This window comes from Prionailurus viverrinus, chromosome D1 (assembly GCF_022837055.1).
Source record: "Prionailurus viverrinus isolate Anna chromosome D1, UM_Priviv_1.0, whole genome shotgun sequence".
NCBI lineage: Eukaryota > Metazoa > Chordata > Mammalia > Carnivora > Felidae > Prionailurus > Prionailurus viverrinus.
This window is the reverse complement of record NC_062570.1, coordinates 89,314,797-89,333,215: the sequence shown is the minus strand read 5'-3', so window position 1 is coordinate 89,333,215 and position 18,419 is coordinate 89,314,797. Positions and strand designations below refer to the sequence as shown.

Here is an 18,419-nt window from a genome sequence, read left to right as displayed (position 1 = left end):
TGAGCCAACATCAAGAGGCAGATGCTTAACTGACTGAGCCACCCAGGTGCCCCTAGGACTCAAATTATTTAAGAGGCGTGAACAGGGTTGCACAGTTAAGTGGTAGAGTCAGTCTTAAAATCCAGGATCTTCTGATTCCAAAGCTCACGCTCTTTCTACTGTAGCAATCTCTGGAACATGTATCTCCCCAGGATCCTGCTCCTTCTTCTTCCAAATAACCACGGCATTTATGAAGTTGTTCATGGCTTTCTAAATTAATGCTGTTGCCAACATCGCCAAAATGGTGTGTGTACTTAAGCATAAACAACGTAAGAGGTGCCCTCAAGCACAAGAACCTTTCAACCTATCAGTCATAGATTGGTTACACGAATGACCCCTATCATTGGCCTGCTGGTAACCACGCTTTTTGCAGTGTGACTTTGCAACGCCTCCCCGTAAGGGGGGAAGATCTATTTCCCATCCTTTAAGTGTGGGCGGCTCTTGTGATCTGTTTGGGCAATAGTATATGGCGGAATGATGGCCAGTTCTGGGCCTAGGCCTCAAGAAGACTTGCGGGCCGCTACCATCACTTGGATCCCTGCTGAGCCTGGATGAGGCAACTGGGGCCATGTGAGGAAGAGCCTCGTCCCATCTTCCCAGCCATCCCAGATGAGGCCGTCAAAGATGCCAGCTGACCTGTTTGTTAACGCCAGACACGTGTGTGAGTACAATCGTGCTCGCCTGAGCTCTTCCCGGGTCGGCAAGAAGCACCCAGTCAAGGAACAGACTCAGGAGAAACGACGAATGTTTGCTATTTTAAGTTCCTGCATTTTGGAGTGGTTTTTAACGCCCCGGTCGCTAACCGCTATAACCAAAAATGTGATCTTCTTAATTACATACAGGTCCATGAAGCCTCTGTTGTTTCATTCATTGTCAGTACTTCGCTTTGAACAGACTGTTCCCTTCCATTGGGATCTCCCTTTTTCATCATTTTGGGAACAAATTCCCTTCGCTTTGCTTTCTGAATCTCATGCCTTCCTCTTTCTCGGTAAGTCCCTTGTTTTGATGGAGTCCATCCTGTGGGAGTTGCCTGAAAATGGGTGAACGGGTTTTGGAGACATGCATATTTGAAACGCCCCTTTCACTTAATTTGTGGTTTATCTAAATTACAGTTCTAGCTGGGGAATATTTCTCTCAGAATTTTGAGGGCACTGTTTCCAGTCTTCTACGGGGCTGTTGAGAAGCCTGATTCTATTCTGCTTCTTAATCCTCTGTATTCTCAATTTCCCCTCTCTAGAAGCTTGCAGAATAATCCCTTTGTCCCAACTGTGATGAATTTTTAAGATGATGTGCTTTAGTGTGGGTCCGTTTTCATCCATTGTGCCGAGCACTTACTTGGTCCTTTGAATCTAGATATTCATGTTTTTCAACTCTGGGAAACCTTGATTTATTCTTGAATGAATTTCTCCTCTTTGGGGCACCTGGGTGGCTCAGTCGGTGCATCCGACTCTTGGTTTTGGCTCAGAGTTTGTGGGTTCGAGCCCCGCATCAGGCTCTGTGCTGCCGGTGCAGAGCCGGCTTGGGATTCTCTTGCTCCCTCTCTCTCTGCCCCTCCCTCGCTTGTGCTCGCTCTCTCTCTCTCAAAATAAATAAATAAAACTTTAAAAAAAAACCCAATTCTTCCTCTTCATTTTCTGTTTTCTCTTTCTACAACTCCTATTATTTGTATATTAGATTTCCTAGAATGGTTCTCTATTTTTATCTTTTCTCCTGTTTCCTTTGCTTTGCCTTTCTCTGTTTTCTGGGATATTTTTTTCAACGTTATTTTCCAAACCTTCTCTTGAGGTTAGTTCTTAATTTGTACTTTTGAGTTTAAATTTAAAGAGCTCCTTTTTTGTAGGCATTCCCTCAGTGTTTCTTTTTACCCTAGCATTGTGTTCTCGAGACACTCTCTACTCTTACCTTAAGGAGGTTATTAATGACGTTTCTTAAAGTTTTCTTCTCTGTGAATTCTCTCTGCTTCTGATGTGCAAGAAGCCATAGGAAGCTAAAAGCCCTATGTGCCTGGCGTGGCTTCAGATGTGCTCTTCAGTGTAGCTTGCTTTGCTGAGCCATTTCCTTGTGGGAACGCTCATGTTGGCATCTGTAGAGTTTTCTCTCAGGCTTATCGGATTCCCCAGGAAGACTGAACTTCTGTCTGATGGATACATGATTGGCTGCTGGCATTCTGGAAGCCAAGCTGGGAGAAAAGGCTGGGGGGGTCTCAACATTCTTTCTATGTGTTTTCGCATCTCAGTGTGGTATTCTAATGTCAACTGGATATGCCTTGTTTCCCCTCAGAGACTCTGCTCTCTTCAGAGAATAGCCTTCCGGTCATCGGTTGGGATTGGGAAAAAATCGTCACTCAGGCCCTTCGAGTGAAGAGGGAGATCTGGGGTCCTAACTGCATTCTTGAATAGACTTTAAACCCATCCTCCTAATTTTAGCCCCATCTTCTCTAGCACATTCCAGAGGTAGCTAATGCTGCCAATTTCTGAGACTTTGTCCGGGGAGAGGAGTTCTGCTTCACAAATCTCGTCTCTTAACTTCCCCACTGCTGGCTTAGGATTCGCCTTCTCCAATTTGCGCAGTTACTGATGACCTATCACTTTCCAGCTTCAAACTGTTTTTCCCTATGGTCTCTTCTTCCATTCTCTTTGATCCCACTGGCTTACTTTGGGATATCTCGTCATTGTCTTTTCAGAGGCCTGCATGAGAGAATGGAGGTGAGTGTGTTCACTAGTCTATCTGGAAATCCAGGAGTAGATCTCAGCTTTTTAAAGAACACTTCACGATATCTTTCGTGTGAGCTATGCGAACCACACACTTACTATAGAAAATTAAACTTTCTCCAAAAGAAGCCCCTCACGTGCTAGAAGTCCACGTGACCGATTTTTATTTTTAGAAACCATCAGATGAGTGTACAGCTTCAGGCACTTCACAACTTTCAACCTCGTGGTTCTCAATTACCCAGACAGCCAGATATCATACCTTTGCCCCCCCCAGATGTCCATTCCCTTTAAATCAGAGACTCCTGAGTCTATTTCCTTTAGCCTTTTAATAGTAGCCTTTTAGTATTTTCCAATAAGTGCTTTCAACTGGACAATATACATATCATGCTTTCCTCGTTACCACTTGTCCATCAATAAATATACAAAAATCAGAGGAAGGATGTGCTGTGAAAAGTCAAAGTAACAATGGTCACTGTACATGCATGAACAATGAGCTAGCCTTTAAAAATGCAACACAAATGGTTTATAAAAGGGCATACCCATTACATGAAGTCATTCTTATTCTTAAGTATACTCGACATTTCTAGAAAAGTCAGAGACTCCTTTCTCCCACTCCTCTGCGGTACCAGCATTGACTAAACATTGGCTATGGAATCAATTCGTGGCATCATGGTCTCAGTGTAAAACTTTGAGAGAGTCTGCTGGAGGAATCCATTCTGCCAGGCTAGGATGTGCAAAATGTGGATGTGAAGGTGTCTTTTGCCCCATTTTATTTTTCACCCAGTGTTAAGAGCAGCTCCCAGGAGACACAACAGATTTACAATTATAGGCAAAATTGCATCTTAAGCTCTCAGCTTAATGGGAGAGATTATCTCTTATTCCACGAACTTCTGGCAATATTGCAGGGGTACTGCAGCCAAGGGACGCAAGCTCTAGACCTATCTATCCAGTTCCTATCTTGAAAACACAGAAGTATATCCAATAAGAAATACAACAATAATAAAAGGAAAAGTCATATTTGATTCTAAAATGAAATAGAAAACAATGACTTAGCCTATTTGTTGGCAATGTCTGGAAAAGGGAAATCATCCCTAGCTGTGAGCCTTTTCACACTATCCATGGCCCCAAAGAGAATCTGGGGACAGGCAAGAGCCTGCTATAGCTCTCCTGAACCGGATCCTGGAGTGGCTAAAGAGCTGGCATGAACCTGTCAGAAGCCTCTGCTCTTGGAAAGCAGGGAGCACTTGGACACTAGTGGCTGTGACAACAGAGTGGCTGTATGTCTATTTCCTTCCTTCCAACTTGAAAATAAAAAGAAAAACAGACAGCTGGATATGGAACTGACCAATTATGTTCACATAGAAGAAGGGACTTTTCAAAGATCATGATTGGGAAGAGGTTATGGGGGTGGATAAGGGAGAACAGAAATTGGAAATGTGCACAAAGTGGGCATCTCTTTTAAAATTAGATACTTCATAATCACTCCATGTAGAAGTCCAGCCCTGACTTATGTGGGAGCTATTTTCTTCTCCTTCCTCTCCCTCTTCCTCCTCCTTCCTCCTCCTCTTCTTCCTCTTCTTTTCTTTTCTTCTTCTTCTTCTTCTTTTCTTTCTCTCTCTCTCTCCCTTTCTGTCTTAGAAACATTGCCAGTTAAACATCAGTTTAGGCAACAGATGACTTTCTACGGAAGCATAAGGTAAGAGGTCCCATTTTATAGGAGTTCTTTATAGATTCAATTGCTTCTATTACAAGTCACGTTTGGAAGTTCCAGGACGAATGGGACCTTCTGAACTTATGAATAAAGACCACCAAGCGAGGGATAAAGCCATTATTCTCTTATTTGGTCAGACACCTGCCTATCTAGTGCTAAGATTCCAATGGTAGGAAGACCTGTAACCTTCTGAGCAACTTCCCAGGCACTTGACTTACCCTGAGTAGCAACTGCATCAGGGGAAGACAACTGGCTTGTTAGAGTATCAACAAATACAGCCATAAAAATACTCAAACAGGATCTACACAGCTCTCTCCCCTCTTCCCCAACCTGTGCCAATCAGCTGGCTACTCTGTTGGACTCTCTTTCATAGCCATTGACTTCTCTTTTAACTACAAGAGATCAAAAGGTACTTCCATATTGGTTTTGGACATCACTTGGGTGTCTATGAAATGGGGTGCCACGAATGGTAGGTCATGCACCATAAGGTCACTTTTCACAGCCTTTTCAGGGCAGAAAAACAATGGCCATTGACACATAAAGGCAGCGGAAGCTTCTCCTTTCCTAATTCTAATGCTAGGACAGGAGAAAGTCTTTGAAGCCTCAGAAATAAAATAGCGCTCTCTTCCTTGATGTTCGTTGAGATTGGGTTGAGTGAACCTGAATGGGGGCTTAGTGGCTCTGAGATGAAGACTTTCAAGGAGGACCTTCTCGCAACTTCCTGATGAGTTTTTGGGAACCAGATCTTGCTGGTTAAAAAAACCGAAGGATCACAGCACAAAGGGTTATGGTGGAGGAAGTACAGATGTTTATTATGAACAGCTTAAACCCTTTATGCCTCTGACAAAGTAACCAAAAAAAAAAAAAAAGAATCATACTGATCAAAGGACCTCCAGGGTTTAATATTTCAAAAACACAGATAAATAGCTTCCTACAGATAAATAGCTTCACCTTTTGGGTATTTCCCCAGAAGCATCTGAAAAATTTCCAGGTCTGTAGAAGGGGATGTGTAACCAGTACATTCTGACCCCCTACCCTGCTGGAAAGAAATTCTCAGGGAACGGGCTGCAGGAGAGGGGATAAGGGCCCATCCAAATTTCCTCCCAGGGACAAATCCCTCTTAGTCCTGTGGGATGTCCCTGGCAGGTGGCTGTTGCCTAGGTGGGGGAGTGGAGGGAAGGCTGGGGATCAGAAAGATGTATTGGCGGCTTTTGTTAGAAGCCATGCATAGCATATCCTAGGGGATGGAGGCTTCTAGGTGGGAACTGGAACAGTTAAATTTTTGTGGCTTATTAATTTGGCCCTCATTTCAGAAAGCAATGCTGTTTTTATAAATTGGACCTGACTTAAAAAAAAAACACAAAAACAAAAAGGAGTAGAAAATTTTATACTAAAAAAAATATCCCCCAATGAAACAATCAGTAGCACATTGCATCTGTGAAGTGTCCCAGCTCCTCGAATTGGTTGTGTCTCCAACGGCCATTTCTTTCCCAGGTGACCACGGTGTAGGCGCTACACCCCAATCTTCATGTCCACATTCTGCAGGTTCCGCGTCTCATCGGCTGTCATATACTGATCGCAGGTCACTGAGGACTCCTTGTTCACCAAGTGCACCATCTCCTGAGACTTGCTGGCCTCTCCGTTGAGTCCACTTGCCTTTCTCTCCTCCACCGCTCCATTACCGTTGTTGATTACCAGCTTTTTCTTCTGCCCACACCTAGTAATTTAAAAAATCACGTGAGAAGGTGCTATGACACACACCACCATCGTTGTTGTCACCACTATCACCATCACGACAATTTTCGACGGTCACAGTAGGTTTCGTCTTACTGACTCTTAACCGTCCCGTGCTTCTCAAAGCGAGTCCCCAAACCAGCAGCAAAAGCGTCCCCTGGGAGCTTGTTAGAAATGCAAATGCTCATCCCGACCCCGGATGCACTGAATCAGAGAACTCCAGGAGTGGGTTTAACATCTGTGGTTTAATAAGCCCGCCAGGGGGTCTGATGCACCCCTGAGTTTGGGAATCCGCGGTCACAGCATTGTTCCCCTTTTGCATTGTTCCCCTATTGCAAGTGAAGAGCTCCTTAGGCTCAGAAAACGCACTGACTTGCCCCAGTTATTCGGCCATAGAAGAATCGCGATTCTGGCCCTTCTGTGACTCCTCTAAGTTCTAATTCTCCTTCCCCCTCCTACGCGATGGCAACATTTGCCTTTTTTTAGGCACTTCAGCAACTTCTGCAGACTTCGATGCACCACAAACATGATGACTACACATCATTCTGATTTGGGTATTCAACCAAGTCCATTACTTCCTCTCCCCGGCGACACTGCTTACCAGGGTTCTTACTGCACGGACTGAGAAAAATGCAACATTTTTCTACAAGGGGAAGGCCGTATTGATTTTCACTGGTTAACACTGGGTAACTTCCCATAACCCTGGACACAGGTTTAACTATATAAGGCAAGCTGTTCACCGTTGCTGTCAGGGTTCTCAGTAACATTACTTAAGATTCGAATGCAAGGAGGTCTTCTATGGAAGAGCATGACCTTGATCGTGTCCCCGGGTCGTGGCGTTGTAGCATTGCCTCCCCCGCCCAGCCTGATGCAATACTTCCTCTTTCCTGTAACAGGATCCCTGCTGCACATCTAGAAGTCAGATTGCTTGACAGAAGCCAAGTTGCAGAGCCTCACAACTACAAGTGGGGCCGGCAAGAGGCGAAATGGGCTAGCATTTATCCGACACCTCCTGAATGACAGGCGGTTTACATGTAATTTCATGAAATCCTCACCACAATCCCGCAATGCAGCTGTTATTCTAGTCACACAGCAGTGGAAACTGAGGTCCAGGGACGTTTAATAACTAGCCTGAGGTCCCATAGCTAGTCAGACAGAGTCAATATTCAAATCTACGCCTTTATGACCAGAAGCCTGGGCTCTGCCCAGCTCTATTCATGCTGCCAACCATCTGGAGATTTGGAAACAGTATGAAGTCGGAATTGTTCACTTTGCCGCTGGATGTTTGGAGTTGTAGAGACAAAGCGTCTATTATTCATGACCATGGGCCATTCCCTCTAGAACTGCCAAGGCCATAAACTTTAATCTCTTATTTGGGGAAATAGAAATTATACCTCCTCAACAGGAGGTAGATCCTGTCTCCTCTGGCATGATGCGTGCTTGATGAGGGGCGGAGGGAGGGTTGCTTGGACTTTGGAGCAAATCTGTGGGGCTGCGCCTTGTGCGGTCCACATAGACAAGGGTAGGGACTTGGTTTTGAGACCTTATTGCTGTGTGACCTGGGACAGCTCATTTAACCTCTCCGAGCCTCAGTTTTCTTAACAGTAACATCGGGCTATTAAGAGTACCAATCTCATAGGATTGTGGAAAGCCCTTGAGACAAAGCCCAGCACTGACACACGAGTCCATTATTGCTATTATTTGTTGCTCTTACTAAATGGGGTGACAAAGCCAAGGCCTTGGATGAGCACTTAGGACAGAATCTGGAACACAGGAAATTTTCGAGAAGCACTGGCCTTCGCTGTTCATATAACCAGAGCCACATGAATTTGGGTCTTGCTTGTTTCTTCTGGCTGCCTCCACCTGGTCACTATATTTACTATGAAGACGGCCCAGAAGGCTGCAGGTGGAACTCTGCTTGCATTATTTTAAATTCTCAAATGGTACCTCAGGTGTTCTTTGGAGGGACGGTGTCTCATTAAACCAAATCCCATTTGCTGACCTAATGGGTGATTTCGAAGTTGAATGAAATATTGTAGGAAAGTGATTAATAATTGCAAAAAAATGGTGCACAGGCAGGAGTTTGGGATTCATAGTATGTAGTCTAAACAAAGCTGATTTTATCTATTTATTTTTTATGTTTATTTGTGTGTGTGTGTGTGTGTGTGTGTGTGTATGAGAGAGAGAGAGAGAGAGAGCGAGAACTGGGGAGGGGCAGAGCAGGGGACATAGACTCCAAAGCAGGCTTTCTACTGGCAGCACAGAGCCTGACGTGGGACTCAAACTCATAAACTGTGAGATCATGACTTGAGCTGAAGTCGGATGCTCAACCGACTGAGCCACCCAGGCGCCACTAAACAAAGCTGATTTTAAAAGTGGGTAACACTGGACCTGGAGGGCGCAGAAATATTGTGCTTGGGTCTGTCCTGCCCCCCATTTCCCTTTGGATTTATGTGTCTCTGTTATCTGGGTTCTTCCAGGAGGACAGGATGCTTCTCATAAATAACTAGTCCAATACCCGGGGCTCTAGGCATCAATAAGTCCTTTTTTTAAAACTTACTACATCACCAGTTTGTCACAAGAGGGTAGAACTCAGAAGCGGCCAATGAGAGAGGTGCACAGGACGAGGTATGGGGAAAGGGCGGGAGAGTCTATGCCTCTCTGAGAGCACCACGCTCTCAAAATCTTCACGGTTCACCAACTCAGAAGCATTAATAAGTACTTTAAAAAGACAAGCTCTAATTTTTTCATTCTTCTTCGTTATTTCAGAAAGAACACTAGAGCTGAGGAGACTTCAGAGGTCACCCGGCCCAACTTCTTCATTATGTAAAACCAGAGATGGAGTCCAAGAAGTCAAGGGTACCGTCCGAGGCTACACGGCTAGTTACGGCAGGAAACAGAGTATCTGCAACTTAGATTTTCTGACTCCAAAGGTCAGAGATCTCTACAGAATCGCATCCCTCTTCATCTTCTTTCTCCTTAAATCTCAGGCATCGATCCGCTGAGCAAACAGTGACCACGAGATACGGAAGGAGCCATACTGGGGCCTTACCAGGAGAGGGTGGGGTGGGAAACCAGGTAGCACACATTTAGGGCATGGAGGAATGTATCCTGAAAGATTACAGGGGAGTAGCTTCACACCTGCTCTTAGGTCTCTTCCACCTGAGAAACCTTAAAGATATTTAGAGATTTGTTTTGCATTGTGTTAGAGCTGTGCCATTCGGTATGGTGGCCACTAGCCACACGTGGCTATTGAAATGCAAAACCAATTAAAAGTAAACAAAGTTAAAAATTCATCTCTTCAGTCAAACTAGCCACACGTCAAGGGCTTAGGAGCCACAAGTGGTTGGTGGTCGTGAGTTAGGGCAGATGTAGAACATTCCCATCACTACTGAAGTTCTAGTGCACAGCTTTGTTACAGAGGACAGGATGAGATTGGATGGACACACACTGCAATGAGCTTGCCCGTAGCTTGAGAGAAGGAAGGCGTTTCTAAACCATGGAGCTTTCTAGAGGGGACCTACTAAGCAGAGGGCAGATGGCTGTTTACAGAAAAGATGATTATTCCCCTGACGCAGACAGCTGGTGAAGGCCTTTTCTGCACAGTCAGTAGACAAACATCCTTGAATCATTTCTGTTTTGTGAGACCTTGTCTCATAAGGTCCTCTCATTTTTTTTTTTTCTCCTCTTCATATACGTCAAATCAATTCTTCAGGGGAAAGACACCTAACTTCTGTTGGGCCCCATCCGCTATCTACCAGCCCAACTGACTCCTAACACAACCGTTTGCTCTTAAGGAAATGGAATGAAGTAGGATTTCCATTGGAAAGCTGAAATTCAAGGAGTCTGGTTACATGAGCAACAGCAAGGAAAGAGGACGTGGAGGTGGGAAAAGCTTGAAATAACAGGACCCCGAAATCGGCATCTTTAGCAGGCGTGACTCACAGATCGCTTCGTCGTGGAGGCCCGCGGTCAACCCTGGCAGGCCAACGTCACGAACTGCTTTTCCGCTTCCATCTTTTAACCAAGATTCATACACCAGTGTCTGGCACACAGTATGTTCTCAATCAGCTGACTCAGATCCAATAAGTCAACACTGCCGCTAAACCTTAAGGTTCTCTGGGACGAGACGGCACCCTTTCCACTTTTAGTCTTTTCTTCCTCGCCAGCACGGAGTCAGAGGAGCTACTCGCAAGATGTCTGCTAAATACATGGAAGCCTGTCACAGGTCTTTACTTTCCACCAAACTTTCTTTGATGAAAATAGGATTCTGGATCTCTCTCAAATGTAACGTTCAAAGCAGAAAGGCCCCAGCCTTTTAAGAGGATTAGGAATGGGCTTGCGGCTTTAGAAACGCAGTGCACATTAAGGGGCCCGTGCAGCCGTGAACCACCCTCTTAGCTGCGTGGCAAATCTGGTTTAGATTATCTAATCAGGACATAGTAATTTACGGCGCCCAAGCAGCTACTTTCCCGGTGAGATACTCGCTGTGCCGGATCCCGAGTGTCCCTGTTTGCCTGTTGCTAGGGTGACTACTGGTCTTGGGACAAGGGGGAGGGCAGCCGTGAGGCCCCTTTTTGCAGCTGACATGATGGGGAGTGACGTATGAGCTAAACAGCCCCTCTGTACGGGCTCCAGCTGCTCTCAGAGACAGCTGAGATGTTTCTCTGAAGAATTTCCCACATGGACGGCATCTGGGGCCAGCGTTTCTATGGCGACATGCGCAAAGCTGTATATGTGTATATGTGAGCAGGAGGGGTACAGTCTAGGCCCTGGAACAAAAGGACTCATTTTCAACAATGGGAAATTCATCTTTAATTGAGCAAAAGTAATCTAAGAGAAAACAAGAAGGCTGAGGGAGAGTATAAAGACTCTTTGTAAGGGCTCCCTCAAGTCACATTATTCAAATTCAGCAAACAAAATCTCTTTCCATTTAGTCAGGAGAGGCTTCTAGGAGGTCTTTCGGATTTCTTTTCCTAGTGTTTGTTCCTTATACAATTGGCTATCATGAGTAATTTTTTTATTATTCTCTCAAAGGTACAGAGAGCAACAGTTATCGACTTTAATACAGCACTTTTATGAACTCGTACCAGGGTAAAGTGACATTATTTGATTTCCTCAGAGAGAGATACTGCATGGGCTGCACATGGCAATAGAATTAGCTGTTTGTTGCCTTACAAAAGCCAACAAGAAACATTCTAGCATTTTCTCCAGATCTTCTCCCCAAGCTAGGGGCATTTTCTGGCCTGTTAGATGATCTAGTGACACAATAAAGGTAGCCCTACTTGGAAATAAGATTCTTATACCGTATAAGAAGCAATCTCAAGGGACATTTACAGAAGGTTTAATGTTCCTCTACATATGCTCAGGGGAAAATAATGCATCTTTAGGGCATTTTGAGCAGGAAATTTAGACTTATAGAATACTATGTACCCTGTCAAAATTCATGTCCTCTGTTGCCAGAATGACTATTTTCATTCATTTCACTTTAGGTGGTGTTACCTCTTGAGCCTGGTCACAGCTAAATCAGGTATATGTATTATTTAAATAACTTCCAGCGTGATAGGCCTTGGTTGAGGCAGGGAGACAGAGGGACCTTTGAGGCTATACAAACGGCCCAGATGCTGTTTGACAGTCTTTATTCAGACTTTTTTAAGGAAAATTCTTCACCATTTCATAGACTGTTGGGGAGCTCTTCCTAAGCAATAACCCAAATCCTTTCAACTATAGTTCCCAGAAAAGAGAAAACGGTATCGTTACAAACAACAACGAACGAAGACAACAAGAAACCCATAGAAATCCGATGCCTATTTTAGGTAAGGGTTCTAGAAGGTTCTGTGGGCTTCAGACAGAGTAAAGAAGATGACCAATTCCTAGATCTTTATACAGCAATTTCTGCAATATGGATGCATTTACTAAATATTGTTTAATTAATCAATGAATGAGTACATACTCCTATGCCTTCCCAGTGAGATATTTTATAACTTTCATCAGATGGAATCTCCAAGGGTTCAACCCTGAAAAATTAAGAACCTCAAAAGATTCCACACTGTTTAAAAGTGATGTTCCAAATAATCACAGTGTCTGTTTTATCTAAAGAATGTGCAAAAGCAGGGCTTCTTGAACTGCACCCAAATCCCTGAAATCTTGTCAAGACACAGATTCTGACACAAGACATCTGGGTGGGGCCCCAGATTCTGCATTTCTAGCAAGATCCCAGAGTGTCGAGGCCACTGGTTCCAGGGGCTACACTCTGAATAGCAAGCACGCAAAGCCCACATTTAAGTGACATCCTTTCAAAGCAAAGGCCCCAAGGTGCATCCCCTTACCTTCTTCGACTATTGACGGCAATGCAGACGGCAAGAATCAAAGCCAAGGCCAGGAGGGAGGCCAAGATGATGAGCCATTCTGGTGAGAGTGAACCAAAAGACACCTGTGAGCTTGGGAAAGACACTTTATAAAAACAAAAATGCACTTTATAAATTGACCTGGTCCAAACAAGAACTACACTCAGCACCACAGGTTGAGTCTGGCCAAACGGCCTCGCCAACTGGCAGATAATACTAGAACAATTCTGCTATAGGCGTCTGCCCAACAGGCCTCTTGTTTTAAACTCTTATCACCAGTCAGAATTTTCAAGTTCCTCCAGAAGAGGCGTGTCTCCAGAAAATCAGAGAATCACCTGCAGAAACTTGTAAAAGCTTTTGGTGCAATATTATTAAGCAGACTAAAGGACATTTATGTTTCCCTTAAAAGGAACATTCTTCTCCTATATAAGAACATCCACCTTACGTTTTATGAAGAAACACAAAAAGGGACCGTGTACTTAGTGGATAGATAAAGGGCACTCCTGCAGAGGTCTGAACTTATGCACATTCAACAGGGCGGGGTGGTGGTCATTAGGCAAAACTCATCCTTCCAAATGTGCATACTTTCGAGCCAACAGTTACACTTCCGGGAATTTACAGCGCCTCAGAATTAGTTACGAAGATGTTCACTGCTGTGTTATTTATATTAGTGAAAGTTGAAAATGACCTAAAATAATAGTAAGGGATCAGTTACATAAATTAGGGTATACTCACTATAGTATGGGCTCTGGTAACAGGAGAAGGATATTTAATGACGTTGGAAACGTAACGGGCAACCAGTTGGGAGTGGTGACTTACTACACAGCATGCATGATGTAATTACATGTTTGTATGGAAATTACATTTTTAAATGATGGGAGGGACGTATATGAAAATGGTAACCATATTTCTGGGTGGTGAGGTAGATAAGAAATGATTTAGATTTTTGTCCTTTGGTGTGAATTTTCTAAAATGTCTCCAGTAATCATGTATTACTTGTGGACCACTAACGTGTTATATACAGGTCTTAAAATCAAGCTTTAATGGGATAAAAACATGACTTGACAACTTGAATCAGTTCCCTTGCCAACTGGGTTGTGTGTCTGTGCAATGAGCTAGAGCTCAAGAACCAAGAAGAGTGCGAAGTCATAGGTCATCCATTTGTCTTTGAGAGTCTTGGTTTTCCTCCCATGTCCAGGGCAGGACTGCCTCTGCCAGACCTCCACCTGGTTAGGTGACTTTGGGGAGGGAGGTGGCGTCAGGAGGTGGGGAGGCCAACAGGAGATACCATTTCTGTTCTTTTCTCTGGTCTTTCCTCTGAGATGCCTCACATTTACCCTCGCTAGAGCAGGGAAGAAAGAATATTGCAAATTGCACGTCCGCCACCCCCACATCTCCAGCAGCCCGCCACGTCTCTCCATTTGCTCCTCTCCCAGCTCAGAGAGAGGGCTCTGGCAAGCCGAGGCAGGGGGATGAAGTGATTCCTACATTCTCCCCTTCCCCTGAGGGAGGCTCAGCTTGGAGGCCTCTGAAGAGGGGAAGGTTAAAAAGAGAATTTACAACCCTAGGAAAACCGTTCCTTCTTTGTAATCCCCCCATCCCCACTCCACCAAATGCTCGGTTTTGAGCCCAAGTCAATCAGATCGAGAATTTGCCTCAAGTGCCTTAAATCTTGATGGTCAGGAGAGCCAGGGGTCCCAGCCTCCTCACCCCGCAATGTGACTCATTTAGACACTTTTCTTCTGTCTGGATCAGTAAAGGCTGTCCCTCGAGAAAAAGCAGTTTGGGGATCGGAAGAATGTTTTTACTCCACTCCACACACATGGCCTTTACATCTCCTCACCGTCTGCAGTGTGAGAGGAAAGTCGCACGCTTCACCCCAAACCCAGAAATTAAGGGGAAACTGGGCGGGGATAGGAAGGACCTGGATACGGCATAAAGTCCATAGAGTCAGTCATTTGGGAAGGAAGCATTAGTAACTAACGTGTCACTTCTTTGGGATAGGCCAGGAACAGGTCTGAATGTTAGCTCATTCAATCTACGGGTCCCAGAGAAAAGAGAGTTTCATTCTTTCCTACCAAGTGCTCTCGTTCACCCTTTAGCTTGCAAAGAATATGCTTTTTTTTTTTTTTTTTTTTTTTTTTTTTTTAGAGAGAGAGAGTGCACATGTGAGTGAGGGAAGGTCAGAGGGAGAGAGAGAAGAGAGAACCTTAGGCTTATGCTGAGCGTGGTGGAGCCCTCGGGGCTCGATCCTACCACCCTGGGATCATGACCTAGCAGAAATCTAGAGTTGGACGCTCGGCTGACTGCGCCACCCAGGTGCCCCAAGAATGTGTTTTAGTCCCTCCCCCCCCCTTTTTTTTTTTGGCTTCACAGATTGAAACTTACCTGGAATTTGAGGTTTCCGCTTAGGACCGGAGGTCGTGTTCGGCCCACCTTCTTGACTTCCACTTGTGTGTCCTGAGAGGAAGAAACAACACCTCTCAACCCACGTTTGGAATGCGTGACCACGAGCTCCTTACAGAGCAGTACACAGGGCCGACCTCTCTACGATCTGCTCACTGCGCAGCTATTTATAGATTCAAGCCATAGACATTTATAAAGTGTTACACGAAAGACATCTCCCCAGAAAAGTTGGTTTGGTTAAGGCTGAGGTCTGGAAGTGTTATTTTCATCAAGAACAGGAGAATTCTCACCAGTGGTGCGGCACAGTGTTTCAGAGCTTGGGCTCCAGGGCAGGGCAGTCCTGGGTTCGAGTCCTGCCTCCACCTCTTGCCAGCAACGTCTGCTGAGCCAAGCTACCCTCTCCAAGTCTCAGTTTTCTCATTCGGAGAATGGGGATGAGAATAAAATCCACTTCACCGTCATTTACAGAGGTTTCAAGAAGGATGCAAAGATGGGAATTGTGTGAAGCAGCTCCGTTCTGATTCAGGACCTTGCTACTCAAAGTGGGGTCCCTGGACCAGCTGCCGAGGTGTCCCATGTGGGAGCTTGCTAGGAATACAGAATCGCAGGCCTCACCCCTACTGAACTCGAATCTTCATCTTAACAAGATCCCTAGAGGATTCATATGCTCCAGAAACTCCGAAGCATATCTAACAATTGCAGTGAGTGTCTTCCTGGACACAAACATAAATATTAAAAAATAAGGGTTTAGGGGATAATGACCCTTTCTGTCTAGAAAAAATTCACCCTAGTAGAGTCCCCGCTATTATGGTATTGGAACATGCCTTTTCAGAAGAATGAATATTTTCTACCACTACAAAACACGACAAGGAAACAAACAAAACAGCTCAAACTGGAAGGGAGTGTCGCAAGACAAAGCATCCACAAGTCCGAACGGGAGGCTCATCAAAATGAGAGAGTCATCATGTTTTAAAGGAAACTTCTAAGACATCTGTGAAGAGACTCACTTGAGTTAATGCTTTGTTTTTTGTTTTTTGGTTTTTTTTTTTTTTTTGCTTGTGTTTTTTATGCCTCCTCCACTGCTTCAGAACAAAATTTGCAAACATCCCACGAAAATGAACTATTTCCCCCTACCAACGGGGAACCCACTGCAAAATTCTAAAAGTCCACCGAGGGAAGACAAAAAAGTAATCAGGGCAGTCTGTTTGGCTAAGCAACGCATGAACATGGCCAGGCTTGAAGTACATGAAGATTTCCAAGGACAGTCAAACTTTAGACTGTGCAGAGTGGACAGTGAAATCTCGATGTTGGTGGTTATTTTAGCGCAGCCCACTCCTGTTTATACAATCTCCTGTTTTTGTTAACCTTGAAATGGAACAAAACAAATTCTGACTAGACTTCTGGCCATTCAGCATACCTCATGTCACTTTGAGAGTGGCCTCTTACTTTACGAACTTGAGAAGGAGTCCAAGGTGCTTTCTCTGGCCGCCTCCCAGAGTCCTTGGTCACTGGCAGGTTTTCACCTGTGCAGGTGACTGGATGTGGGCCATGCACCCTGGAGATCTTTGGGCTTGAAAACCATCTAAGTGGTGCAGACGCTCTCACTGGTCTTTCTCGGACTCACAGCAGCCTTCGCTATTTGAAAAGGAGGCCACTAATGGATCTTAATCTCTTGATTTCGGTTTTCAAAAAAAGCGCTCCCAGCAAGGAAAGATCGGGGTGTGTGTGCAACAAGATGAAACCTCCTACTTGAACAATAGACGACGGCGCAGGAATCAAACAAAAGAGACCGCCCCCGCCCACCTGATTCTCACTTCAAGCAAAAGCCAAAGCAGATGGACGAGATGCAGCAGGCCTCACCTTGCACCCTAGAGGTCTGCAAACCCAGCCGGGGTAGGGCTAGCTAGGAAAGCCAGTTCTGCAAAGAGGGACACTTGACACTGTAATTTGGAGATGAGAGCTAACCTGAGACGTGTGCACAGAGATCATTCAACTGGCCTCAACTGTGAGAAGAACAGTCCAGGACAGAGCTTCTCAAACTTCAGTGCACACCCCGTATGGGGGGAGGTCTGGTTAAAATGCAGACCTTGACGCAGCAGGCCTGGGATGGCTGGGATTCTGCATTTCCAGCCAGCTCCTAGGTTGATGTCCCAGTGGCTGGTCCAAGGACCACACTTGGAGTAACTGGGGCCTCTTAATTTTAGAGAGCATGTGTTTTAATAATAACTCCCTATCATTTCCAAGATTTTGTCACTTTCCTGATACCTCACGTTCTTCACGAGAACTCTGGGAGGTAACTGAGGCAGGTATCCTGGTCCCCTTTTTACTAAGAAGGAAACTTAAAGGAAACGTAAAAAGGCTAATTTGCTAAATGCCCCAACCACGGAACCTAGAGACCTTGGGACTTCTGTCTTTATTTTAGACACATTTCTAATGAACCCCTATATCCTGTGCTCTTACATAAAAGCTTATTACCAAGGCACCATGTAAATACCCGCCTTCATATCTGCTTTAAGTGTGTGAACCTTTAGGCCTGGAGGCAACCGTGGCCCCGACTTAGGCGTGAAGGACAGACCGTGGTTCATATGGATTTACCTGGTTTTCATGGATCACCTGGACTGACGATACCAGGGACACACAACCTCTGAGTGGCCCCACCATTTTCGGTCACAGGTAAACCTGCCTCATGTCAGACTTCTGTTGCCTGGAGTAATATTTCCATGGGTGGGATCTGAGTCACGGCAAATGTGTATCCACTTAATCATACACGCCTGGCCGTAATTATGGTCATTATGGAGTGCTTTCTCCAGAATGGGCTTATAGAGGCATTATGAGACCCCCAGGGCTTGAAAGCTGGCTCCACTGCTCAACTCACCAGTCATGTCAACCCAGCCATGGTACTTGCCCTCTCTGGGTCTTAGTGTCCTTGTCTGTAACACGGGATGATAACAGTACTTACATAAGTCACAGGGTTTGTAGGATGATGAAATATGGTAATATTAGATGAACCACACGAAACTGTGGCTCTTTGGCTGTTGACCTAAAAAAAGGGCAGTTTCCTATGGTCCAACCTAGCACATGTGAAGTGTTTAGAACAACACTTTAGAACAATGTCCCTAGCACACAGTACGTTCTCAGTAAGTGCTAGGGACCCTGTTCTGGGGATTACGCTAACTGCTTTACACATCCTTAAGGTTTCCGATGCAGCAGGTCTGAGGTAGAGCCTGAGCATCTGTCTTTCTAGTAAGTTCCCTGGTGATGCTGATGCCGCAGGGATGGGGACTGCACTTTGAGAACTACGGCGCCGGAGGAGAGTCTTCTGTGTGGAAGGATCAGGAAGAATACAAGTAGGGTCTCAATTTAACATTGCACTACACCAGATTAATAAGAGCGTGGGTTTTGGAGGAAGAACGGTCTGGGCTTGATCCCAGCTTCTCCATATACTGAGGACGCTGCTTAAGGGATTTGAGA

General features: G+C 45.1%; 1 protein-coding gene across 18 annotated transcripts in view; it reads right to left on the bottom strand.

The window, feature by feature from the left end:
- Nucleotides 1–5,246: 5,246 nt before the first annotated feature.
- Nucleotides 5,247–18,419, bottom strand: part of CD44 (CD44 molecule (Indian blood group)) — an 89,769-nt gene continuing 76,596 nt past the window's right edge. For all 18 annotated transcript variants that reach the window (XM_047824100.1, XM_047824101.1, XM_047824103.1 and 15 more), the window contains 3 exons: nucleotides 14,931–15,002; nucleotides 12,525–12,603; nucleotides 5,247–6,178 (listed from right to left, as the gene is read on the bottom strand). In XM_047824100.1, coding sequence (XP_047680056.1) covers nucleotides 5,974–6,178; nucleotides 12,525–12,603; nucleotides 14,931–15,002 — 356 coding nt within the window. In that variant the 3' untranslated portion in view covers nucleotides 5,247–5,973. The remainder of the gene's footprint in view (nucleotides 6,179–12,524; nucleotides 12,604–14,930; nucleotides 15,003–18,419) is intronic.